This window comes from Mus caroli, chromosome X (assembly GCF_900094665.2).
Source record: "Mus caroli chromosome X, CAROLI_EIJ_v1.1, whole genome shotgun sequence".
Classification (NCBI taxonomy): domain Eukaryota; kingdom Metazoa; phylum Chordata; class Mammalia; order Rodentia; family Muridae; genus Mus; species Mus caroli.
In genome coordinates this window covers 99,906,541-99,932,825 of record NC_034589.1, presented here as the reverse complement: position 1 = coordinate 99,932,825, position 26,285 = coordinate 99,906,541, and the positions used below count along the sequence as shown (strand labels likewise).

At 39.2% G+C, this 26,285-nt stretch overlaps 1 protein-coding gene across 15 annotated transcripts in view; it reads left to right on the top strand.

The window, feature by feature from the left end:
• The window catches only part of Atrx (ATRX chromatin remodeler), a 133,572-nt gene that overhangs the window by 17,954 nt on the left and 89,333 nt on the right, over window positions 1-26,285 (top strand). For 11 of the 15 annotated variants that reach the window (XM_029473633.1, XM_029473632.1, XM_029473627.1 and 8 more), the window contains exons 2-5: window positions 12,136-12,248; window positions 21,309-21,364; window positions 23,274-23,326; window positions 24,278-24,402. In XM_029473633.1, the coding sequence (XP_029329493.1) occupies window positions 12,136-12,248; window positions 21,309-21,364; window positions 23,274-23,326; window positions 24,278-24,402 (347 nt within the window). Of the gene's footprint in view, window positions 1-274; window positions 456-12,135; window positions 12,249-21,308; window positions 21,365-23,273; window positions 23,327-24,277; window positions 24,403-26,285 lie in introns of all 15 variants that reach the window. The other 4 variants (XM_029473636.1, XM_029473634.1, XM_029473637.1 and 1 more) reach the window with 2 other exon arrangements.

Genomic DNA, 26,285 nt, shown 5'->3' with positions numbered 1-26,285 from the left:
TCTTAACTCGAGTGGCCCTCTCCAGCCAAGTTTCTTGTTTTGACCTTGGGAAATATTTCCCGAGTTTCATATCCACTTGGGTAAAACAGGAAGGCAAGAAAAGTCTGGGGATATTTTATTGCCTTTCCTCCAAGAAGGTAGATAATGCTTTGGGCATATTTTAATATGTTGATATAAACCAGGTAGTTCCTAGTGGAAAAAAATCAGCAAAATATGGGTATTCCTGTGAGACTGAGGCCACAATGGTGGTTTCATTTTTTTCTATGACTTACAGTTGTGAGCGGCCATTGAGTGCTAGGAATCGAACCCGGGTCCTCTGGAAGAGCAACCAGTGCTCTTAACCGCTGAACCATCTCTCCAGCTGGCGACAGCTGCTGCTGCTGCAGGGGTTTTAACTCTTCACGTCCTTGGCTTCCAGCAGCTTGTCAGAAGCTATTTTAAGTACTCTGTTTCAGGTAAACAATGGCTCCTTGTATTTGATTGTCTCTAGGGTTTTTGTGGTATATGTGTGTAGTTCTGCCCTGGACCTGAGATCTCATAGATCTAAGATAAGCTAATAGCCCTCAGTTTGTTCAGTTTTCCTCCTCCCTCGAAGAATGAATTAGAACCTGCTCCTCACAAAAGACTTAAGAATACAAGTGTTCCACAAGTATTTCAAACAAATAAGAGCACCAAAAAAAATAAAAGAACATTTTGTATAGAGCAACAGATAGTAATAGAACAAAAAGATAATCTTTTTATTTTTATTATTATAAACTCATGGTTGGAGTGGTCTCAGTGATAAAGATCATGCTTAATGTGTTGCATAAGGCCTTTAGTTCAATCTCTAGCTCAAAATAAAGTGAAGACATATGAAGCACCCCTGTGGCAGCATATATATAAAACCCAGTTGCAGGGAATCCAGTGTTCCCCCCTGGCCTCTTCTAGTACCAGGCACATACCTGGTGCAGTCCTACAGGCAGGTAAAACACCTATAGGTTCTGATTGATTCTTTCTGTGGTGCTGAGGATTGAACTCCGGACTTCATGCACATGTTTTATCCCCAGTGCAGGAATTGAGATGATTGTTTTAATTGTTAGCACCCTGTCTTGTTACTATTGCACTTAGTGGATAGTGTAGTAGGCACAGTAGCCTTGCTGTGAAAAATAAAGCTAGAGACTTAGGTAAAGTTATGTGTTTAATCTGGAAAGCTGGAAAGAGTTTAAGAGCATTTACTGCTCTTGTCGAGGACTCAAGTTTGGTTCCAAGCATCCACATGGCTGCTTACAGCTATCTAAAACTCCAGTTTTAGGGTATCCAGCACCTTCTTCTGGCTTCTCTGGATATCAGGCATGCACACTTCAGACAAAACACATGTATGTATATATGTATGTATGTATGTATGTATGTATGTTTGTATGTATATGTGTGATTGTTTAATAGAAATACATAAACTCGAAAAAATAAGAGAATCAGAATGTTTTATTTATCTTTCTTTTGTATATGAGTACACTGTAGCTGTCTTTAGACACAACAAAAGAAAGAGGGCATCAGATCCCATTACAGATGGTCGTGAGCCACCATGTGATTGCTGGGAATTGAACTTAGGACCTCTGGAAGAGCAGTCAGTGCTCTTAACCACCGAGCCATCTCTCCAGTCTAATCAGTGAGGATTTAAACAACACATTAGTAAAGACAATAAAGAACAAAGATTAAAAAATTTAGAGATGAGGGCTGGAGATGAGGGTTCAGCAGTAAGAACAGTGCTCTTCCAGAGGTCCTGAGTTCAGTTACCAGCAATGACCATCTATAGTGTGATAAAGTAATATAGTGGTTCATACCTTCCATAATGTGATCTGATACCCTCTTCTGGCATGCAAGTGTACATGCAGATATAGCACTCATATACATAAAATAAATCCTAAACAATCTGGAGACAGAGTAAGCATCACTGATAGTCCTGAAGTGCAGGCGGTGGGGACTGTAGGGTCAGAGGTTCTTGGTTGTTTGTACCTGCATAGTTTGAATTGGAGACGAGCTAGGGGTACAGGACTCTTGTCTCAAATACCATAACATATAACAAAAAGAAAAGATCCCTTAAGCCAAACCCACAGGCACTTTGGAAGCGTTGTGCTCTATTAACCAGCTGTGTGCTTGTCTTACTGTATTTTTAGTCCTTTTAAGAACTTTAGTATTCGGAGTTTTGAGGATTATCTGTTAGGAGAACTGCTTTTTCACTCCTTAAGAAGACATTTTTTTTTTTTTTTTTTTGCAGGGTTAGTGGATTGAGCCCAGGGCCTTGCACATGTTAGGCAGGGGTTCTACTAATGAGCTTCATCTCCAGCCCTATTTTTCCTTAACTTTGAATACTGACTGTTTTAAGTTTCTCCAAAGGATACAGTATAGGATTGGATTTGATTGGAGTTGCACATACTGATTTTTTTCACTGAATAATTAAAAATGGAAACTATTATTGCATTTTGTAAATAAGAGCCTCCGAGCCTTAGTTTTCTGTAATAAGATTCTTTGGTTTTTAAATCTGGTCAGTGTATAAAATGCACATTAAAATTTGGCAAGGGTTTGTGAAGAGCATTCTCTAGCATAGAGATTCTCTATTTCCTACCTTCCTTTCTTACTTTTTTTTCTTTCTTTAGTTTTTGAGACTGGGTTTCTTTGTGTAGGCTTGGCTCTCCTAGAACTCACTCTGTAGACCAGGCTGTCATCGAACTCAACAGAAGACCTGCCTATGTGCCACTACTGCCCTGCCAGCAGCTAGTTTTCCAGTGTTTAGTATTCAGTGGCACATAGAAAACCTGCATAGGCTTCTGCCTTATTTGGTAGCAAAAATCAAAGCATTAACAAAATCTACATATGAGTGTGTGTAGCTGGAGAAAAGGCCTTATCCCCCACTCTTGTAGAGGATACAATTGACTTCCCAGAAGTACCTGTCTATAACACTATCCATAACAACAGTTCCAGGGGATTGGTGCCTTCCTTTTGACTTACTTGGGTACTACATGTAAGAAATCTAAATAACTAAAATTGACATACACTTATGCCTTGATTTCTAGACTTATACAGTTAGTATCTGACAGCTATGAAAATAACATTTTTATGATGATACCTGAATAGGGCACTGTCACAGTCCTCAGGGCATCGGATCCCATTACAGATGACTGTGAGCATGTGGTTGCTGGGAATTGAACTCAGGACCTCTGGAAAACCAGTCAGTGCTCTTAACCACTGAGCCATCTCTCCAGCCTCCAAGGGGAGACTTTTTAAAAAGCACTTCTATTTCAGTGAGCTTTTCATTTCCTTGAATGGTGTCTTCAGGCTCATGGTTTCCGGGGTTTCAGTCTGTCCCGATGGGGAGGGTATAAGGCAGCAGAGCAGCTCCAGAAGCAGAGAGAAAATGCTTGTGCTTTGGAACACTCATTTTAAAAAAGTCTTTTTTATTGTAGCCTCTGCACATTCTGAGTCAATGTTTACTTAGTTAATCCTCTCTCTAGTCACCTTCATACATACCCCAGCTATGTGCTTTGCTAATCTAGGCACTTCTTAATCCAGTAATAAAGTTGACAAGCAAGATCTGTTGTTCTAGCTCCAGTGAGTATTGAATTTTTAAATAAAGCAGGGCATGGATTTATTGGATTGGTGAAAAGCTGATTGACAGTTATTGTTTAAAGTGTGCTTTATGGGGATGGACAGATGAAATCACTGTCTTTTTCTAGACCTGATAATTCTGAAACTACTCAGATGGGTATTTTTTGTGAGGGGGCTTGGTTTGAGACAGGGTTTTGTTATAGCTCAGATTGGCCTCAGATCCAGACATATCACAGTCTTGTGCTGTTGTACTGATTGAAACCTGCTCCCTTTCTGCTCTATATTCCATGAAGAGTAGATCAGCATGAAAATTTTCGGAAAATATGGTCAGTGATGCTTTCTGGTTTTTACCTTAGTTTTTAACTTACACATGAAGTTTTAAGAAAATAGGTGAGAAGCCAGGCGTGGTGGCGCACGCCTTTAATCCCAGCACGTGGGAGGCAGAGGCAGGTGGATTTCTGAGTTCCAGGACAGCCTGGTCTACAAAGTGAGTTCCAGGACAGCCAGGGCTACACAGAGAAACCCTGTCTCGAAAAATTTCGGGCCTTAAGGAATGTGTTCATTATAAACAGATAGGAGAAATGCTACTTGTCATCTCCCTCCCCCCATCTGCTTTTCTATTTTTTTTTTTTTTTTTACTCTTACCATGTAGATGTGCATGCCACAGCATACACATGTAGAGGCCAGAGGACAACTCTACTGTGAGGAGTTGGTTTCTCCTCCTTTCTATGTGGGTTACAGGGCTTGGCCCTTGGGTCACCAGGTTTCTGTGACAAGGACCTTTACTCACTGAACCATCTTGCTTGCCTTCTGATTTGAGACCGGATCTCAGTTTGGAGTCCACTTTGGTGTGGAACTCACTATGTAGCCCAGAGGTTGTGTGCAAACACATGAGTAGTTTTCCATCTGTTTCAACCAACGTCTTCGGTGTTAGGATTACAATTATGACAGATCACACCTGGCTCACAACCTGTATGAACTTATTTAGATGGCACTCACTGTTCACAAGTTTGGGTATTTTATAGTATATTTATGTATTTTTAAAATCTAAGAACTAATTATACTTTATAGATAATTTGTAGCTTGCTTGTTTTGGTTGGCCTTGTTCATTCAAGTTGAATATTATTCTTCCAATATTTGAAGTGCTCCAGAATCTGAAGCTTTTAAAACATCTTTATTATTTTAGGGAACTGTATTGGGGGAATGTGCATGTGTGTGCAGGTGCCCGGGGAGGGCAAAAGAGGACACGGAACCTTCTGGATTTGGGTTACAGATTACTCTGAGCTATTCAATTAGCATGTTTTGAACTGAACCCAGGTTTTCTGCAAAAGCTGCAAATACTCTTTAATTCCTAGCAAATTCCACGGAAGAGATGAGAATTGCTTGAACCCCTTGTGCCAGTGGAGTAACTGCCAGGGAAGAGCTGTGTCCCAGAAAGAGAAGAATCTGATGGATCTGATAATTGAACTTAGGTCATCAGGTTTGACAGCAGGCACTTTTGCCTGCTGAGCCATTTGGTCTAATTTTTTTGATTTTATAAGATATGATTTGTTTTATGATAAATATTGTGATATGTAGATCATAATTTTATTTAGTCTGTTTTTTTTTTTTTTTTGAGATGGTTTTTCCCAAGTATTCCTGGCTGTCCTGGGACTTAACTCTGTAGATCAGGCTGGCCTTGAACTCAGAGATACACTGCTTCTGCCTCCTAAATGCTGAGTCTAATGCATGCTCTACCATACCTGGCCAGAACATAACATTTTGACAAAACTTTTAGGGGGTCTACAGTCAGTGATCATAGGTAGTCATCTTTGTGAACAATTACTAAGCAAAAGGGACACTCTCTTAGAAGAGCAACAGTCTGCAAGAAGTACTGATGCTTTAGACTTCAGCATCTATTCTTCCAATTAATTAATTAATTGGTATAAGAAATTAACTGTGCTTTTAAAATACCTGCTTTTGATTTATGGTATCTGTGTATGCACATGTGCATGCAGTTACCTGTGGGTACCACACGGCAGCATCAGAAGCCCTGAAGATGGAGTTATAGATGATTGTGAGCCATAGGACACAGGTACTGATTACTTACTGAGGTTCTCTGGAAGAGCAGCAGGTGCTTTTGACCACTGAGCCATCTCTTCAGCTACACATACACTTTAATTGGCCAAGAGAAATGCTTGTTTTCTGTCAACATGAGACTTCTGTGACATGGTAAAGCAATTACCTGAACTCCAAAGTCAGAAAGCATTGGTGAAGTTTTATGGAGAAGAGAACTTATCACATAGTAGCAAATTAAGAATCAATAAAGAGGCTGGGCGTGGTGACGCACGCCTTTAATCCCAGCACTCGGGAGGCAGAGGCAGGGGGATTTCTGAGTTGGAGGCCAGCCTGGTCTACAAAGTGAGTTCCAGGACAGCCAGGGCTACACAGAGAAACCCTGTCTCGAAAAAAAACCAAAAACCAAAAACCAAAAACCAAAAAAAACAAAAACAAAAACAAACAAACAAAGAATCAATAAAGAAATTTGTTCTTGTCACAGACAGACATGACTGCTAAAGTAAGTGATAAGAGGTATTTTATTTCGTGCCCTACCCCAGACTAGACGTATCAAGTGCTTTCACATTTGATCTACTTCTGCTACTACTAAGTCGTCATCTTCTTCACATTTTCCCCTTTTGCCCCTGAGACGGCTTCTTTGTGTAGCCCTGGCTGTCCTGGAACTTGCTGTATAGACCAGGCTGACCTCAAACTTAGAGATCTACTTGTCTCTGCTTCCCCATGCACTTCCATACAGGGTCAATCTAATATTTCTTGATTCCTAATAAAAAGGAACACAGAGCATGAAAAGTTGCTTTCTTAAAGGAAACCTCCCCAAAGAAAAGTAAGCGAGCAAATGCAGAAGTCATGGGTTTGATGGTATATACTTTTAGTCCCAACACCTGAGAGGTATAAGAAGACAACTCTCTGAGTTTGAGGTCAGCCTTGTCACTATAGTGAGTTCCATGACAGTTAGGGCTACACAGAAAAACCTTGCCTTGAAAACCAAAACCCCAAACCAACCAACCAACCAAAAATGTCACATAAATCATGCTTTAATAGTTAACTATATTACAATAATAGAACATACCATCATTTCACATTGCTGAAATGCCAGATTCGTTTTTAGTCCTCTACACAAAGTGTCATGTTTATTTAAAATGATGCTATTAATACCTTTCTATGACACCTAACTGCACATCAGGAAGACCATGCTAACACAATCCGAGGAGTGGAGTTCTCCCAAGTTGCAGTGGGAAAGAACGAACATACGAAGCTTTCTTCACTTTAGGAAATAAATCTAAGTAGAAGAAATGAAGATATGTAAACAGGATTCTTCTGCCTCACAGTTGTGTGATGCACCATGTTGTGGGAACTTAATAAGGGGCCTGGGGAAGGAGGGGGAAGGGATAGCCCACGTCCCTCCAGAGTTCTACCTATGCTCTGGATAGGCAGATGTGAGAAGGCTGCCAGACGCTTTCCACTCAGCCCCCGGTGAGCCTCGACGGAGGTGGGGTGGGGAGGGTGGACAAGGGGCAGCCCCCAAAACCAAAGGGGTCCCAGGGGTTACTCCCTGTAGCCCCGGGGTTATAGGGAGGGAAGAGGGAAGAGAGGATCTCATGCATGGGAGAGTGAGCACAGCCTTGATGAGCAGAGACTGTCTATGGTTTTAGAGCTTTATTATAGAAAGGCAGGGGGAAAGAGAGAAGGTAGAAAAGAAGAGAGAGAGAGGAAAGGCTAGAGAGAAAGAGAGAGAGAGAGGAGAGGAGAAGAGAAAGAGCAAGAAAACAAAGGAGAGGAGTAAGAGAGCAAGGAGGGGCTAAACAGCTCCTTTTAAAGTATGTTACAGCCAGGCATGGTGGCTCATGTCTTTAATCCCAGCACTCGGGAGGCAGAGGCAGGTGGGTTTCTGAGTTTGAGGCCAGCCTGGTCTACAGAGTGAGTTCCAGGGCTACACAGAGAAACCCTGTCTCAAAAAGCCAAAAAAAAAAAAAAAAAAAAGTATGTTGCTGTCTTTTCTGTTGCTAGGTAACTGGTCATGTCTAGGCTTTTCTTTGTTGGAGGTTATTATTATTCCTTCATTCTCATTTGTTACAAATCTGCTTTAATTGTGTCTTTTTTAATTTGGTAGCCACATGCATCTAGGAATCTCCATTACGTTTAGGTTTCCTAGATCTTCAGAATGTAAAATTACAAAATATTTCCTAAGCCTTACTGGATTTAATTTCTAATTTCAACCTTTTTAGTTTGTCTGTGGGTGTATTGATTTATCTTTTCAAAGAATCATTTTTGGTGGTTTATGTGTTTGTGTGTATGGACAGTTTGCATATATGTCTGTGTACCATATGTGTGCCTGGTGTCTAGGGAGGCCAGAAGAAGACATAGGACCCCTTGGTTCTGCAGAATTGAACCTGGGCCCCCTAGAAGACCAGCTACAATTTTTAATTTTTTCATCATTTTTTATTTGTTATTGAGGCAGGGTCTCAGTATCTCAGCCTTGTCTCATATTTTCTATGTAGCAAAGGATGATCTTGAATTTTTGTTGCTTCTGCCTCTAATTCCAGAGGAAGAGGATTATAAGCACATGTCCCCATATGTAGTTTATCTGTTGCTGGGGATCAAACCTGGGAAATTCAGCTTGCTAGTCAAGTTCTCTACAAACTGAGTACATTCCCTGCCCCTCAACTCATTGTTTTATGAATTCTTTGTATTGGTCTTTCAGTCTCCATTTTCTTAATGTCTCCTCTCCTCTCCTCTCCTCTCCTCTTCTTTCTCTCTCTCTCTCTCTCTCTCTCTCTCTCTCTCTCTCTCTCTCTCTCTCTCTCTCTCTCTCTTCCCTCCCCTCCCCTCCCCTCCCCTCCCCTCCTCTCCCCTTCTTTTGTTTATGTGTCTGTCTGTCCTTCCATTCATCTGTGTGTATGACATGCTTGCATGGTACCTGCAGAAGCCAGGAGAAGGCATGGGATTTTCTCAAACTGGAGTAACTGGCTATGATCCACCATGTGACTGCTGGGAATTTAAGTGCTCTATAAGAGCAGCCAGTGTTCTTAAGGGACTGCATTGTTCTTTTAGCACCTCCCACCCCTTTGAGGTGGGTACTGTTTATTTGGCTTATAGATCCCCATAACAGTCCACCATTGAAGGAAGTCAGAACAGGAATTCAGAGAAAGGCAGCAACCAGGGAGGCATACTACCTTTTTTTTTTTTTTTTTTCTGATTCACTTTAGATCCTGCTCACTGCCCCTCCTCCCAGTTACTCCCTCCCACAATCCTTGTTGCCTCTCCCTATTCTCTAAGAGGGTAGGGGTCCCCCTGGATATCCTCTCACCCTGACACATCAAGTGGATCCAGGGCAAGGTGCTTCCTCTTCCACTGAGGCCAGACAAGGCAGCCCAGCTAGAAGAACATATCCCATGAATAGGCAACAGCTTTTGGGATAGCCCCTGCTCAGTTGTTTGCAGCCCCCTTAATTTTTTTTTTTTTTTGTGTGTGTGTATTCTTGTCTTGTGTATATGAGTGTGAGATTTTTCCAGGCAGTTGTGTTGTCTGTGGGTGTTGGGAGTTGAACTTTGATCTGAAAAATCAGTGTGTTGTTTCTTCAGCCCTTTCATTTCATTAATTTCTGATCGTATTCTTTATTCCTTTTTTTTTTTTTTTCCAGACAGGGTTTCTCCCTGTAGCCCTGGCTGTCCAGAAAATCACTCTGTAGATCAGGCTAGCCTCTAATTCATATAGTTCCACTTTCCTCTGTCTCCTGAGCACTGGGGTTAAAGGTGTGAACCACTATCATCCAACACTTTCTATTTTTTTATGGTATCCTTTGATTGTTTTTTTTTTTTTTTTGTATAGCCCTGGCTGTCCTGGAACTCACTTTGTAGACCAGGCTGGCCTCGAACTCAGAAATCCGCCTGCCTCTGCCTCCCGAGTGCTGGGATTAAAGGCGTGAGCCACCACGCCTGGCTCCTTTGATTGTTTTTAAATTTAATGAAGTCAGGATTTATTTTCTGTCTTGCTTTTATAATTATAAAATCGTCATTTAAAAAGACTAGATTTTTTTATATACCGCACATGTATGTATACTTTGTGTTTGTGTGTTCATGTGCTCATGCTTGTGTGCACACAGAAGCCAGAAGAGGTTATTAGTCTCCTTTTCTATTATGCTTTGCTTTGAAGCAGGCAGGGTTTCTCTGATCCAGGAGCTTGTATTTTCTAGGCTAGATGTCAATAGATCAGTCCTTTTGTTTCTGGCTCCCTTATGAGTGCAGTTGCATGGACTGCTTGTTAACATGCGTGCTGGGATATGGACTCTGTCCTCATGATTACTCAAGTGCTTTTCATTGCAGGGTGATCTCTCCAGCATTGAAAAACCATCATTAAAAAAGGATTAAATGTTTAATTTCTGCTTTCAAGCTTTGAATTCTTTTTAACCCTATTCAGTTTATTTTTATAATTTTCTATCACCTGTGTGTCTATCTTTCTTTCTATCTGTCTGTCTTTCTATCTATAATCTATCTATATTTGATGTTTTTTGTTTTTGAAAGAGAGTCTCACTATTTTTCTGGTTGTTCTGGAACCCACTCTGTATGCTCTGGCCTCAAATTCACAGCAGTCTGACTATCTCTGCCTCCCCAATGCTGGGATTAATGGTGTATTCTATAAATGATGATTCTATTATTGGTTCCCTTTTTTTGAGTGTTTTTTTTCTTATTTATTTATTTATTTATTTTTTATTAAATATTTTCTTTATATACATTTCAAATGCTATCCCAAAAGTTCCCTATACCCTCCCTCCTCCCTGCTCCCCTACCCACCCACTCCCGCTTCTTGGCCCTGGCATTCCCCTGTACTGAGGCATATAAAGTTTTCAATACCAAGGGGCCTCTCTTCCCAGTGATGACCGACTAGGCTATCTTCTGCTATATATGCAGCTAGAGATACAAATTCTGGGGGTACTGGTTAGTTCATATTGTTGTTCCTCCTATAGGGTTGCAGACCCCTTCAGTTCCTTGGGTGCTTTCTCTAGCTTCTCCACTGGGGACCCTGTGTTCCATCTTATAGATGACTGTGAGCATCCACTTCTGTGTTTGCCAGGCACTGGTATAGCCTCATACGAGACAGCAATAACAGGGTCCCTTCAGCAAAATCTTTCTGGCATTGTGCAATAGTGCCTGGGTTTGGTAGCTGATTATGGGATGGATCCCCGGGTGTATTATTGGTTTCTTAAAAGTGTGCATTTTTTCAAATCCTAGTCTATAATGTATTCATCTTAGTATCAGTCTATTATATAACTATTCTGTGACAAGCAGAAGGTAGAATAAGTAAAACCCAATAAGACAATTAGACATTAGGTAAACACAGTTTCTAAATTAATGATTTTCTTAGTGTAAAGGAAGAAAAATGTTTCATATTTTGCATGTTGGCATGTTTAAGCTTTCTTGCAAAGGTGATCTTACCAGTATTTTAGTTTCAGAGGCCTTTGCAGATATGGCTCATGTATAAGAAAAGAGTTATAAAGTTATTAATGATAATGAGATGATACATGCAAGGGTCAGCTAGACATTATGAAATAAGGTGGATAAATTTTGTTTGTTTTTTTTCTTTAAATTTATTTATACTGTAGCTGTCTTTAGACACACCAGAAGAGGGCATCAGATCTCATTACAGATGGTTGTGAGCCACCATGTGGTTGCTGGGAATCGAAGTTGGGACCTCTGGAAGAGAAGTCAGTGCTCTTAACCACTGAGCCACCTCTCCAGCCCCCCTGCCTCTGTTTTCTAAGTGTTAGGATCAAAGGAGTATACCACTATCACTATGCCTAGCAAAGGTGGATACAATTTACACATGAATATCTTTGTGCCTTTTATGATCCCAGTTTTTCTTTTGAAACTAATTTGTGGTTTTAAAGTTTACTGTCTTGGGAGGCAGAGGCAGGCAGATTTCTGAGTTCAAGGCCAGCCTGGTCTACAAAGTGAGTTCCAGGACAGCCAGAGCTATACAGAGAAACCCTGTCTCAAAAAACCAAAACCAGAACCAAAAAAAAAAAAGAAAAAAAAGAAAAAAGTTTGCTCTGTCTTTAAAAAATTAGGTGATAGTTTTTTGGGGGATGGGAGTGAGAAATGCTAGAAATTAAACTTGGGGCCTTGTGTATGCAAGGTAAATATTTCCAATGCTCATGTCCATTCCCAGTGCTTTATGATAAGATTTACTTGGTATTAAATTATTTTAAATGTAACTTATATTTCAACATACCATATTTAGCACATTGAAAGATGTAAATATCTTGGAAATGTTTAGTGAACAGTGTCAGCAGTTTTCTTAAGTGAGCGTTTTGAGCCTGTCGATGAGCATAGGGGCAGATTGTATTATTTATATATTCATATACTCAGCAAAATACAATGGATTGCCTTTCCTTTTTGACTTTGAGCATGTATAGCGTCAAGACTCCAAGCTAGGCTTCGCTGTCTATGGGAGGTTTACCTTTGTTGTAAGGCCACTGTTACCATTTTGTTTTGATAGTGGGAACAAGTTGAGTACATTGGTGCAGAAGCTTCATGACTTCTTAGCACAGTCATCAGAAGAATCGGAGGAAACGTGTTCTTCTCCACGACTTGTCATGAACCAGAGCCCAGGTAATTTCAAGCTGACTGTGCCCTATGTAGCCTGTTTTATTTATTTCTATTCATTTATCTTAAAGATTTATTTTTATTTTTGTTTGTGCTGTGTGTGAGGCTGCCTGAGTTTGTGTGCTCCATATGTATGCTGTTGTCTAGGAGGCCTGAGGACTGGATTCCTCTGGAACATACTTCCAGATTCCCTGGAACGGGAGTTAGAGGTGGTTGTGAGCCACTTGATGAGGGTGCTGGGAACCGAATCTGGGTCCTCTGCAAGAGCAGCAACCATTCATAATTGCTGAGCCATCTGTCCAAGCCCCTCGCTTATTATTTTGGTATGGAGCAGCTATACAATTTGTAGAAAATTGGATTAGCAAGTTTATTGAAATCCTTATTGGGTGTGTTTGCTACTATCCGCTGTAAGATTTTTTTTTTTTTTTTTTTTTTTGGTTTTTCAAGACAGGGTTTCTCTGAGCCCTGGCTGTCCTGGAACTCACTTTGTAGACCAGGCTGGCCTCGAACTCGGAAATCCACCTGCCTCTGCCTCCCGAGTGCTGGGATTAAAGGTGTGCGCCACCACGCCCGGCTGCTGTGAGATTTTAATTTTGGAAAGGAAAAATAGAAAGTTGTAAACTGATGTAAACTAATGGATGCTTAAAGAGTAAAACACTTACTAGTTAGTGTTTGATATATAATGGAAGTTTCTGATGGAGGATGTGATAAATAGATAGGAATTAGGAGAGGTATGAGCAGTGTAGGTTTCTGGTGGTAGAACTCCAACCATTAAGCATGCTGGGCACATGTTTTATAACTATCTCTAACCAAGTATACAGATATTTTATTCTAGTGGCTACTTGTGTATTAGAATTTAAATTGTCATGTTGCTTAATAATATCACTTGATGAAGGTGGACATACTGTCTGACACGTAAAACTCTGGCACTCAGTAGACAAGTAGGCTAGCTGTGAGTTCAAGGCCAATAGGGATTACACAGTAAGTTTTAGTCTAGCCTGGCTGCAGTCAAAAACTTTTTTAAAGACAATAACAACAAATCCCAAACCAGATGAAAACAAAATCATTTATATGATTTGGTATATATAGTTTTATAAAACACATTGGCTTTTTTTCTCCTTCATTTAAGAAACATTTTTTTAGACAGGATGTCTAAAAAACATCACAGAGCTGTGCAGTGGTGGCTGGCGCATGCCCTTTATCCTAGCACTTGGGAGGCAGAGGCAGGGGAATTTCTGAGTTTGAGGCCAGCCTGGTCTACAGAGTGAGTTCCAGGACAGCCAGGGTTATACAGAGAAACCCTGTCTTGAAAAACAAAAACAAAAACAAAATCACAGGTTTTCTTTGAACTTGTGATCATCCTGCTTGAGTCTCTTGAATGCTCACATTATAATAGTAAACCCCTTTAAAAAATCCTCTATCCTATAATGATAGGTTACTCATAGCATACATAAAATCAAAGCTTGTATATGCACATACACAATGTTAAAAAAAGTAGCATGATAATAGTGAAAGGTTCAACCATATGTTAGAGTACCAACTCACTGGCTAAGCATTTTCTAAAAATTTACACTAGCAAGCCCCAGATTCAAGAGGTTGTGATAGGATTCATAGAAACAGAAAACCTACACTAGGGCCAGCCAGATTGCTGTGGTCGTGAAGGCCTGGTAAGGTGATTCCTGGAACTCAGTAAAATTGGAGAATCCCAGAGTTCCCCTCTGACTTTAATGCACATGTGTTCCATGGCACATGTACCCACACATGCACTCTACCCCACCACACAAACACTGTTTTAAAAAAGGAAAACTATAGTTAGTCCTTATTAGATTTTTTTTTTTTGAGACAGGGTCTTACTGTGTAACCCCAGGTGATCTGGAACTTGCTTTGTAAACTGGGGTTAAACTTTTCTACCCTTTGCTTCTGGAATGTTGAGACTAGAGGCATGGGCCATGATCTAAGAGTCAAACGCTTTTTTTGTTTTGTTTTGTTTTGTTTTGTTTGTTTTTCGAGACAGTGTCTCTCTGTATAGTCCTGGCTGTCCTGGAACTCACTTTGTAGACAGGCTGGCCTCGAACTCAGAAATCCGCCTGCCTCTGCCTCCCAAGTGCTGGGATTAAAGGCACCACCACGCCTGGTGACAAACTCTTTTAGTGAGGGGGAATCTAAGAAAAATTTGTAATCTTTCCAGAAGAAAAATGGTATTGCTTCCAAAGGAACAGCAGTAATACTTCTTCCCAGATGACCACGGCTTGTGGCAAGTTTACTAAATAAACAAACAAACAATAGGTAGATAAATAGGTAAATCTAAGCAAGAGAATATGTTTCTGTGAATTTTACCACAAGGCTCATGGCTTCATTTGTCCGTTTATTGATGATGTTATTGGGTTATTGGTTATGTTTGTACTTTGTTGAATACTATAAAGTTAGGATTTATTCTTTTGTAATTAGTAATGAAAACAGAAAGATTTTGAAATTTTTCTTCTTGTCATCAGGTTTTAACTTAAAGTGTTTTCTATTACAAATGATTATATTAGTGGGTCAGGCAATCCACATTTGTCATCTCACAGTTCTATAGGTCAAGAATCTGGTGGGCTTTGCTGAACTGTCCTCTGGCATCACAAGGCTGTCGGTGTGTCTGTCAGCAGCACATCGTTCATTTCTGTTAGCTTTGTGCAAGACCATGTTCCCAAACTTCCTTAAGGTTTTGGCAGAATTCAGTTCTCTGTGGTCATAAAAATGAGACTCCTCTGTCTTCACTTCCTATTGGCTAGGACCTTTTCCCTGAACTCCTTTCACATGTCTGCATTTCTTCTCATGTAGCCCCATTTGGCAAAGCCAGCACAGCGCATGGTGTTCCTCTCATGCCTTGAATCTTTCTTACTCTTTTTTTGTTTGTTTGTTTGTTTATTTTCGAGACAGGGTTTCTCTGTATAGCCCTGGCTGTCCTGGAACTCACTCTGTAGACCGGGCTGGCCTCAAACTCAGAAATCCACCTGCGTCTGCCTCCCGAGTGCTGGGATTAAAGGTATGCCCCACCAAGCCCGGCTTTTCTTACTCTTTTGATTGTTGTTTTTCTTGGTCTTTGCTAACAGGTGGAGTTTTAAAAGACAGGCTCTTGCTATGTAACCCTAGTTGGCCTGGATCCTGTTATGTAGATCAGGCTGGCCTAGAACTCAGGATATGTGCTACCATATTTACTGAAAATTTCTTGTTCTAAGGTCTCAAGCTTCACTCATTTCTCCCTGATAATCTATTTATCTATTTTTGAGACAGGGTTTCTTTGTGTAGCTCAGGCTCTCCTTGAACTTGCTGTGTAGACCAGGTTAGCCTTGAACTCACAGAAATCCACCTGCCTCTGCTTCCTGAGTTTTGGAATTAAAGGAATGTGTACCACCTCTCATCTTTAAGGTTAACTTTACCAATTTATAAGAAACAGTTGTGAAGTCATGATCACAGATTGGGGAACTGAAGTTTGTTGCAGGATATTTGATCACATTGTGATCCCTAAGATTGTGAATTGGAAAAACCTTGTGATGTGGTTCAGGCCCTAGCACATACTTTAACCCAAAAGCTTTCTCTAAAGAGCTAAATAAACCCAGTGATTGGTCAAGAGGCGAGGCAAGCAACCAGTTGACAGGGAGTGAACATAAACCCAGGAAAGAGAGAGTCTTTGAGTTGAAGGTATTTCAGACAGCATGAAGGGATGTCGGTGGGGTAGGAGAGTCAGCTGGGTGATTTCTCTGCCTCTCGGAGCTAGCATGCTCAGAGCATCTGGCTCCTTAGTCTTCATTTAGTAAATTGAACCTTTTGGATTTTGTTTTTAAAATTAATAGAGGTTATAGAATCTTGTTGGCCATTTCTAGAAAGTTTGCCTGTCATAAATTCTGTTCATTGCCTGATAATTTATTGCTACATTTATTGATTGAAATATTACTAAAGTAGGGCTTTATGATTTATCCTTTATGCATTTATTAGTATATCTCAATTCTTTATATTTCCTGTGAATATTGTTATTATCATTCATTTAAAGTTTTATTACATTTATGTAGTTTTCATATGTGTATATACATGAATGTACATATACTTGCCAAAGTACACCTGTGGAGGTCATAGGACAATTTGTAGGAGTCAGTTTTCTTCTTCCCCTCTTTGGAACCTCAGAGATTGAATTTAGGTTGTTAGACTTGGCAGTAAGCACCTCTACCCACTGAGTTATCTTACCAATCCATTTTTGTTCTTTTTTCTTTTTTTAAATTTTTAATTAAAAATTATTTATTATGTATAGTGTTCTGTACTGCAGGCCAGAAGAAGGCACCAGATCTCATTATATATGGTCATGGGCCACCATGTGGTTGTTGGAAATTGAACTCATGAACTCTGGAAGAACAGCCATTGCTCTTAACCGCTGAGCTATCTTTCTAGCCCTCCTTGTTTTTTCTTTTTCTTTTTTTTTTTTTTTAAATTTATTTATTTACTATTTTTTTTTTTGTAGCTGTCTTCAGACACACCAGAAGAGGGCATCAGATCCCATTACAGATGGTTGTGAGCCACCATGTGGTTGCTGGGAATTGAACTCAGGACCTCTGAAAGAGCAGTCAGTACTCTTAACCACTGAGCCATCTCTCCAGCCCTCCTTGTTTTTTCTTTTGACATTCAAATTGTACCAATTTCATGCTATCTGGGTGGACGATCATGTTTGCTTGTTTCCTATCTCCACAAGATGTTCAAGACTTACAGCATATATCAGTGTATATGATGTGCTCATTGTCACTAGGAAGGTCTTGCTTCCTTTTCCTGGGAAAGCTAATAATAGCTATGTGTTAAATTTTTATGAGTTGACATCAGCACGTGTAATTTGATACCATACATGTCTCCAGTCTTTTTTTTTTTTTTTTTCCGAGACAGGGTTTCTCTGTGTAGCCCTGGCTGTCCTGGAACTCACTCTGTAGACCAGGCTGGCCTCGAACTCAGAAATCCACCTGCCTCTGAGAACTCCACCTGCCTCTGCCGCCCAAGTGCTGGGATTAAAGGCATGCGCCTCCAGTCTTTGTATTTTTATTGCTGGGCTTCTCTAACAGAAGGACATTGAGCTCCCATCATCTTTAACTTTTTAAAACAGTTTATTTTTTTTAATCTTATGTATATGAGTATACTGTAGCTGTACAGAGGGTTGTGAGTCTTCATGTGGTTGTTGGGGACTGAAGTTTTAGGACCTCTGTTTACTCTGGTCTACTCCGCTCGCTCAGTCCCTGCTTGCTTTGACCCAAAGCTTTATTTATTATATCTAAGTACACTGTAGTTGTCTTCAGACACACCGGAAGAGGGTGTCACATCCCATTACAGGTGGTTGTGAGCCACCATTCAGTTGCTGGGATTTGAACTCAGGACCTCTGGAAGAGCAGTCAGTGCTCTTACCTGCTGAGCCATCTCCCTAGCCCCCATCTTTAACTTTTACAGTCACTTGCCTTAGACTTCTTCGTACTCATAGTTAAATTGTAGTTGCTAATCACAGAAAAGAATTGTAGGTGTATTTGTTTGAACGTATCCATCTGTCCAGTTTTGTTTTAAGATAAGGCTTCTGTAGTTATTTCTATCATGGAATTCACTATGTAAGCCAGGCTGGCCTTGAACTCAGATCTGCCTGTCTCTACCTCCTGACTGCTGGGATTAAAGGCAAGCACCACCACTCTGGATTTTTATTGTGCCAAGTTCTCTCCTAGTCCAGGCTGATTTTGAAGTGGTAAGCAATCTTCCTGTTTCAGTTTCCTGAATGCTGGCATTATAGGCATGAACTCTTTATTTATTCAATTAACACATTTTTGAGTCAGAGTCTTAACTTACATACTTAAAAGTTCAGTCCCCAGCTATCTTGTTTTTTGAGTGAAGTTTATTGCCAGTATCCTGTGTTCACTAATTGCTTGAGTTGGGCACAGTAAGAGTCTACTTCTTCTAGTGGTGGTGTGTGACTTTAGTTGGACTAATCCGTTATTGCTCACAAATATCAAATACTATATGTATTGTGGGCAGCACAGATAGGGAGATAGACATAGATATGTCGCTTCTATAGTGGAAGAGCAGCAGTTACCAAGTAAACAAAGTGAGCTAGGAGAGCTAGTAAGTGGGAGTACAAAAATGAAAATCTTCAAGCAGACAAAAAGACCTACTCACATATTCTGAATGAGTTGCCTATGTTGATCTTAGTATAAGCACTGGGGCCGGGACTGAAAGGACAGAATGAATCTCTTGCTGTCCCCTTTGTATAGAGTTTGCTTTGGATTTTAGCTGAGTTAACTATTCAGCCACAGAGTTAGCATCTCTTTTCAGAATTTTCCATGTGCTAGAATTACAGCTGTGTGCTACCCTGCTTGATTGAGGAGAGAAGATAACTGCACAGCGGGTCCCTTTAAAAAAATAAAAATGAGAATGTTTAATAGGACAGCTGGAGACATTCTTAACCTTGTACTTTTCTGTATAAGAATACTAATACACATTATTGTTATATTTTTAACTAAGTATATCAGGGGTTTTACTTTTAAGTTCTTTAAAAATTCATTTGTTTTTTTTTTTTTTAAAAATTTTTTTTTTTTTTTTTAAAGATTTATTTATTTATTATATGTAAGTACACTGTAGCTGTCTTCAGACACTCCAGAAGAGGGAGTCAGATCTCATTACAGATGGTTGTGAGCCACCATGTGGTTGCTGGGATTTGAACTCTGGACCTTCGGGAGAGCAGTCGGGTGCTCTTACCCACTGAGCCATCTCACCAGCCCCATTGGTTTGTTTTTAAAGAATTATTTATTTACTTTATGTGTCCACTGTAGCTGCCTTTAGACATGCCAGAAGAGGGCATCTGATCCCATTATAGATGGTTGTTTCTCACCATGTGATTGTTGGGAATTGAAACTCAAAATATCTTGAAGAACAGTCACTGCTCTTAATTATTGAGCCATTTCTCTACTTGATTGTTTGTTTTTTAAGACAGGGTTTCTCTGTGTAGCCCTCACCGTCCTGGAACTCACTCTGTAGACCAGGACCAAGCTGGCCTCTAACTCAGAGATCCAACTACCTCTGTCCCCTGACTACTAGTATTAAAGGTGTAAGTCACTACCACTCATCTTATTTTTTAAAAATTAGATTTAATTCATTTTTAAGTGTGTTTTGCTTGCATGTATGTGTACCACTTGCATGCCTGGTACCCAGGGAGGTCAGAAGATAATATCATATGTTCTGGAACTGGAGATACAGATGGTTGTGAATCACCATGTTGATGCTGGGACTCAAACCCAGGTTCTCTCAAAGCAACAGATGTGCTTAATTGCTGAGCCATCTCCACCCCATCTCATTGAGATGGTAAAGTGGGGCATCTGGTTGTGTTGCCAGGCTAGTACTTGATCCTCCAGTTTTAGTCTCCCAAGTATGATATTCGCTGCTTAGTGTACACATCTATTTCAAAGCATCTATTATTTTGAAATGTTTAGGAACTCACTTGGCATTTCTATGTGGAATTTGTATCCTTTGAACTTGAAGTTAGTTATTAGTTCTAGTAATTCTTTTCCCATATTTTTATTGATTCTTTGAAATATACTACTTAAGACAATCTTAGTATGCAGACCAGCTGACTTTGAACCCATGGAGAGCCTCCTTTCCCCCCTTTCTCAAGTGTTGTTATTAAAGGATTGTGTTACCGCTATAGATCCTGTCATCTGTGCTTTGTGAGTGCTAGAACTAAGAATGTACCACCAAGTCTGCTTTATGGCTACTGGGGAAAGAACCCAAGGCTTTGTTCATATGGTACTCAAATATCTGCTTACCAGCTGAGTTAGAGACACTCCCAGCCCTATACTTTGTCTTCTTATATGGAGTTTTTTAGTATTTTGTTGAAAGTTTTTACATCACTACTCATAAGTAATAATAATACTGCATAGTTTCCTCTCTTGTAATATCTCACTTTGATTTGATATCAGGGTAATAATGGCTTCATAAAATGAGTTAGGTAGTATCTTCTATTTTTAGATGAATTTACAAAGAATTCACATCCTTTTCTACATGTTTGTTATGATTAATGGTTAGAACATCTGGACTTTTGCTTTTCTTTGTGAGTCATTTTTGGTGAGTAATGTCTTCCATGTTTTAATTTTTCAAGACCCAAATTTATTAGTTTGTTAGCTTGTCACACAGTGTATGATTCATAGAATTTATTTATAATCTTTTTATTTAGTTAAGGGTTGGTAGTAGTAATCCTCCCTTTTACTTCTAGATCAGTCTATCCTAAAGTTTATTCTGTTTTCTTTGAACAATTACTCTTTTTCTTCCTTAATTTTTTTCCATTCCCTGTTTCATTAATTTCTGTTCTGTTCTTCTTTTTGCTTTTGTTTTAGTTTACACTTGTGTCTCCAGTATTTTAGATTTAATATATGCGTATGAATATTTTACCTTACATGGATTTGCACCACTGGCCTGCTTAATCAGTGCCCATGAGTGTCTGATCACCTAGAACTGTAGCTGTGGATGGTTGTGAGCTGCCCTGTGGGCGGCAGTGGTAGTCACCTGAGTTCTTCTATATGAGCTAAACCATTTCTCCAGCTTCTGTTGCCAACATTTTATAATGGCATGAAATATAGCTTATTAATAGTCGTCTTATATGCAGTGTCAGAGGCAGGTGGATGTCTGTGAGTTCAAGACCATCTTGGTCTACACAGTGAGTTCCATGGTAGCCAGAGCTACACAGGGAAATCCTGTCTTAGCTAACCAAAAAAAAAAAAAAAAGACTTTTAGCATTACCAGTATTGCTGGTTTCATAGCTTCAAAATGGGCTTGGGAGACTGTAGGCATTCATATTTTGCTTTCATTCATTCATTATATTTATTTAAAAGACAGTAACTCTTCCTCTATAATCCTTGCTGATCTTGGACCTGCTATGTAGGCCAGGTTGGCTTCAAATTTGTGTTCATCTGCCTGCCCCTGCCTCATGAGTACTTGAATTACAGGCATGGGCCACATTGCCACTTTTGGTGTTTAATATATTGAAGAGTTGATAAATATTCTTTATTACTTCCCGTTTTTCAGATAAAATCTGTGGTTCTGGACTTACTTCTGATATGATGGACAATAACAAGGAAGAGGTAAGTAGAATTTTGAAGCATTTTAAAGATGATTAATTATGAACAGAGTATTTGTCTTTACTGCTTCCAATGTCCTAGCATTTAAGGCTAATGTTGTATACATTTATTGTTAGGAAACTTTAGTTTGTTTGTTGTTAAATTTGTGGAGGTGCCCATTTTATCATGCAGTTCATTTTAGCAGTTTACTTGAGGTCAGAAAGGGCTTGCCAATTAATAAGATATTTAATCATCATTATGTTTTATCATTTTGAAGTACCCATTGTGGAAAGGGCTCTAGAACTTTGAGATTTTATTTCCTTTTTCATAGGCAGGCTCTCTGTATCCTTGGCTTTCCTGGAACTCTCAGAGATCCACCTGCCTCTGTCTCCTGAGTGCTGAGACTAAGGGTATTGCCACCATGTCCTCCTGCTTTTAAGATTGTCCAAAGTACTATATCCAGAGTTTCTAAGGTTTATCCTAATAACATGCACTGAGGTCCTTCATCTTTCTTGCAGAACTACATTTTTTTGAAATTGTTTTCTTAAGATTTATTTATTTATTTATTTATTTATTTTATGTGTATGAGTACACTGTAGCTGTACAGATGATTGTGAACCTTCATGTGGTTGTTGGGAATTGAATTTTAGGACCTCTGCTCGCTCTGGTCAGTCTGACTTACTCCACTTGGCTCCGCTTGCTCAGGTCAACTCCACTTGCAAAATCCTTGCTCGCTCTGGCCCAAAGATTTATTTATTATTATACATAAGTACGCTGTAGCTGACTTCAGACACACCAGAAGAGGGAGTCAGATCTCATTATGGATGGTTGTGAGCCACCATGTGTTTTCTGGGATTTGAACTCAGGACCTTCGGAAGAACAGTCAGTGCTCTTACCTGCTGAGCCATCTTGCCAGCTTACAGAATACATTTTAAGAGAAACTATTTTGTCCCATTTATCAGAGAAGAATAGTACCTTTTAAATCCTTAAAAACCTCCTGTCTCTCATAAACCTCACTAGTTCTGCTCCTTTCTTTTGTGTTTGTTGGAGGTTAAATATTAAGATCATGGTAAACTTTGTATTCTTTCTCACATTCTTAGCTTGTAATTGTTATTATTTCAAGAGAAGTAGCTCAGTGATAGAGTGAGAATAAACTCAGTGATGGCGTGCTTTTGTAACCACACACACACACACACACACACACTCCATAAATAAAAACATCCAGAAGGATCAGGCATGGTAGGCATCCCTACTACTCTGATTCTAGAGGTGGGCGGGTCTCTGAGTTCAAAGACAGCCTGGTCTTCATAGCAAGTTCCAGGTCAGCTGAAGCTACATGATGAGATCCTGTCTCAAAACAAAACAAAACAAAACAGTAGTAAAAAGAAAACAGAAGAGCTAGGCTGTAGTTCAGTGTCAGAACACATGCTAAAGGTTCGGCCTTAGGGCCACTCCCCTATTAGCACTAGAAATTTTATTTGTTGGCTTGATGTTGTGCTGGTGACTACAATTACCGTGTTAGTAAAATATGAAATTATTAAATGTTTGAAACTTTGAAAAAACAAAACAAGTCTTAATAGAAAAACACATGCTGGGTGTCTTGGTTTACATATCTCTTACCCCTTCACTTCCCCAAAAGAGACAAATTGAATCTTTTGTCAAGGAAACTCAGTTGTAATGAGAATTAGGAGTTTTATGGGTAGGGGTGGGGATGGGGTTGGTGGCCTGGTGATGTTTGGGCTGAACCCAGGGCTTTACAGCTTTACCACTGAGGGACATTTTTAGCCTCAGAATTTGATTTAGAAGGATTTTGAAAGAAGACTTTGGGCGTAAGAATAACATTTTGTTTTATTTTTAGACAAAAAGATCCTTCTGTAGAGGTGTTGAGACAAATTTACTCACCTTTTTGCTTGATTTTTCTTTTCGTGTCCAGGGAGCTAGCACCTCAGAAAAATCCCGATCTTCAGGTTCATCAAGGTCAAAGAGGTAGGGTGATGTTGAGAGAAGTAAAATGTTTTCTTTTTTTCTTATTTGGTTTACTAGTTCTTTCTCTTTTTAAAGATTTATTTATTTATTATATCTTAAGTACACTGCAGCTGTCTTCAGACACTCCAGAAGAGGGCATTAGATCTCCTCCTTTCGGATGGCTGTGAGCCACCATGTGCTTGCTAGAATTTGAACTCAGGACCTTCGGAAGAGCAGTTGGTGCTCTTACCCACTGAGCCATCTCACCAGCCCTGGTTTAGTATTTCCAAAAACACAATCGTTTTTTTATGAAATTACCATTTTTTAAAAAAAATAATCCATTATACAAATTGAGATGCTTAGAGATGAGTACTATAATGTAATAAATTCTATTTGATTTATTGTATTGAGGTTTCAGTTGAAAGGAAATTTTACAGCAGGATTTCTATAATTAGTGATGCTTGTAATGTATATTGCTTTACAGAGAAGAGAAAGGAGAAATGGTGAATTTCTCTTACCATGATGTGGAGCTTTACGGTTTAAGAGTTATCTGATGCCTGGGAGGGAAGGAGTCATTTCACTTGTATGTTATAGGAAGTTGAAGAAGTGCTATGTCTTTTCTTTTGAATTCCCAAACAATTTATAAGGACAGGAACCATTTCTAGGTATACTTAAGATTCACTATTCCATGGTTTGGCAGTCCTTTCTAGAAAATTTCTTGCTTTTGCCATTCCTATATACTACTATCTCATATTAAAAAACAATTACTTATTATTGATGTAGTGTCTAATTTCCTTAAAAATGCACCTGCTACCAGAATGAAGTATGTGTTCAGTTAGAATCTCTAGTGATCTGATAAAGAGATATTTGCTTCCATTAGTGACTCTGATGGTATCCTGAGAGTAATGGTCTTGCTATATTGCTCCAATAGTCAGAAATGCCCATAACTCTATGACCATAACTCTTTTATAGGAAACCTTCAATTGTGACAAAATATGTAGAATCTGATGATGAAAAACCCACGGATGAGAATGTAAATGAAAAAGCTGCTAGTGAGAATTCAGAAAATGACATTACTATGCAAAGCTTGCCAAAAGGTAATCTGTATTAATTTTTCACATGAAGTTAAATTGAAATATATTTTATTATGACTGTTATACATTGCTAGTGGTCTGGAAATAATGTGTAGTTTGGGAATGGACGTATATGTTATTCAGTTAGGTAAGACAATTCAGCTAGTTTAGAAAAGAACAAAATCTAACATTTTTTTCATAGATTTTTTTTTAATAAGGGGATGACAAACTTTCCAAATTACATTTGAGTGTGGAAATAGGTTTAAGGGCTTAAGGTACTAAGTGTTGATGTTAATGTCAGTGATCTTGCCTATTTAAAACTGCAATGGCTGTTCCTGAAAACAGAAAGCATTTTGAAGTCTATTTCTTACTGACTTTGTTTTTGTGTAGTGCTGAACGTTACGCTCAGAGCCTTTTGCATGCTAGGTCAGTCTTAATGCATTCTGGTTTTTCCTAAGAATGTTAACTGTTAATAGATTTAGGGAAGACTCTTGAAGTTACTCTTTAAACACGCGTTGCCACAGACCTTTTGACTGTGGTAGTCCTACCTGTGAAGTGCCATTGATGAGATTGGAGAGAAGAAAATGCCAAGTGGACCTTGGACTCTGTGTTCAAGAGCGAGAGTAGTGTGATTAGATGATGAGAGAGTGATAAAGGTCTTAATGTTTTTAAGGTGTTTCAAATTGGAACTTTTGTTTTCCTTTGTTAAATAATATGTTCTAGTCTCTTAGCATATATTTTATAGCAGTATTTACTAAACCTCTGTTTATATTTATGCTTTATGACTTCTCAATTATGGAAGTTTGTTGAATGTCAGTATGAGAGATTGTGCTTCACTTAACAAGATAAACTAGAATAATTAGGATTTTAAAAAAAGATTTATTTATTTTATGTATATGGGTACACTGTAGCTGTATAGATGGTTGTGAGCCTTCATGTGGTTGTTGGGAATTGAATTTAGGACCTCTGCTCGCCCTGGTCAACCCCGTTTACTTTGGTCGGCCCTGCTCACTCTGTCCCTGCTCTCTCTGACCCAAAGATTGATTTATTATTATGAATAAGTACACTGTAGCTGTCTTCAGCCACACTAGAAGAGGGCATCAGATTTCATTACAGGTGGTTGTGAGCCACTATGTGGTTGCTGGGATCTGAACTCAGGACCTTCAGAAGTACAGTCAGTCAGTGCTTTTAACCACTGAGCCATCTCTCCAGCCTCTAGGAATTTTAAGATAAAGAAAAATGAATAAAATGAAATGAGAGTGATGGAAAGAAGAAAAGGGAGAAGAAATTGCTGATGACTGTAATTTCTTGGTTTTTACAAGTTATCTTTAGCAATTTCATGAATTTGTTTGGTGGCTAACAGCAGAAACCACTAATGTGGGAGTTTGCTTTCTAATGGTGGTTACCCACTTTTGATTCTTGTTGTCCCTGGTGCTTCAGGTGTTCCGGAGAACTCGGAATCCAAACATTTCTTCTAATGAGACTGTAGCTGGAAGTTGCTATATGATATTACAAACCTGACCTAAGTTTAATTCTGATATTTAAATACCAAGAACTGCTTTCTAAGCTTACTTTTGGGTGATTATTTTCATTGTTACTGTATTGAATATGTATACACAGCTGACTGTCAATGAATTACCTCATTCAGTCCTCCAAATCAGTGGTTCTCAACCTTCCTAAGTTTTTCATCCATTAATGTAGTTCCTCATATTGTAGTGACCCCAATCATAAATTTATTTTCGTGGCTACTTCATAACTGTAATTTTGCTGTTTTTATGAATTGTAATGTAAATATCTGTATTTTTCCAATGGTCTTAGGCAACCCCTGTGAACATGTCGTTTGACGCCCCGAGGGGGTGGTGAATCTCAGGTTGAGAACCACTGTTGTAAACAATGTAATATAGTAG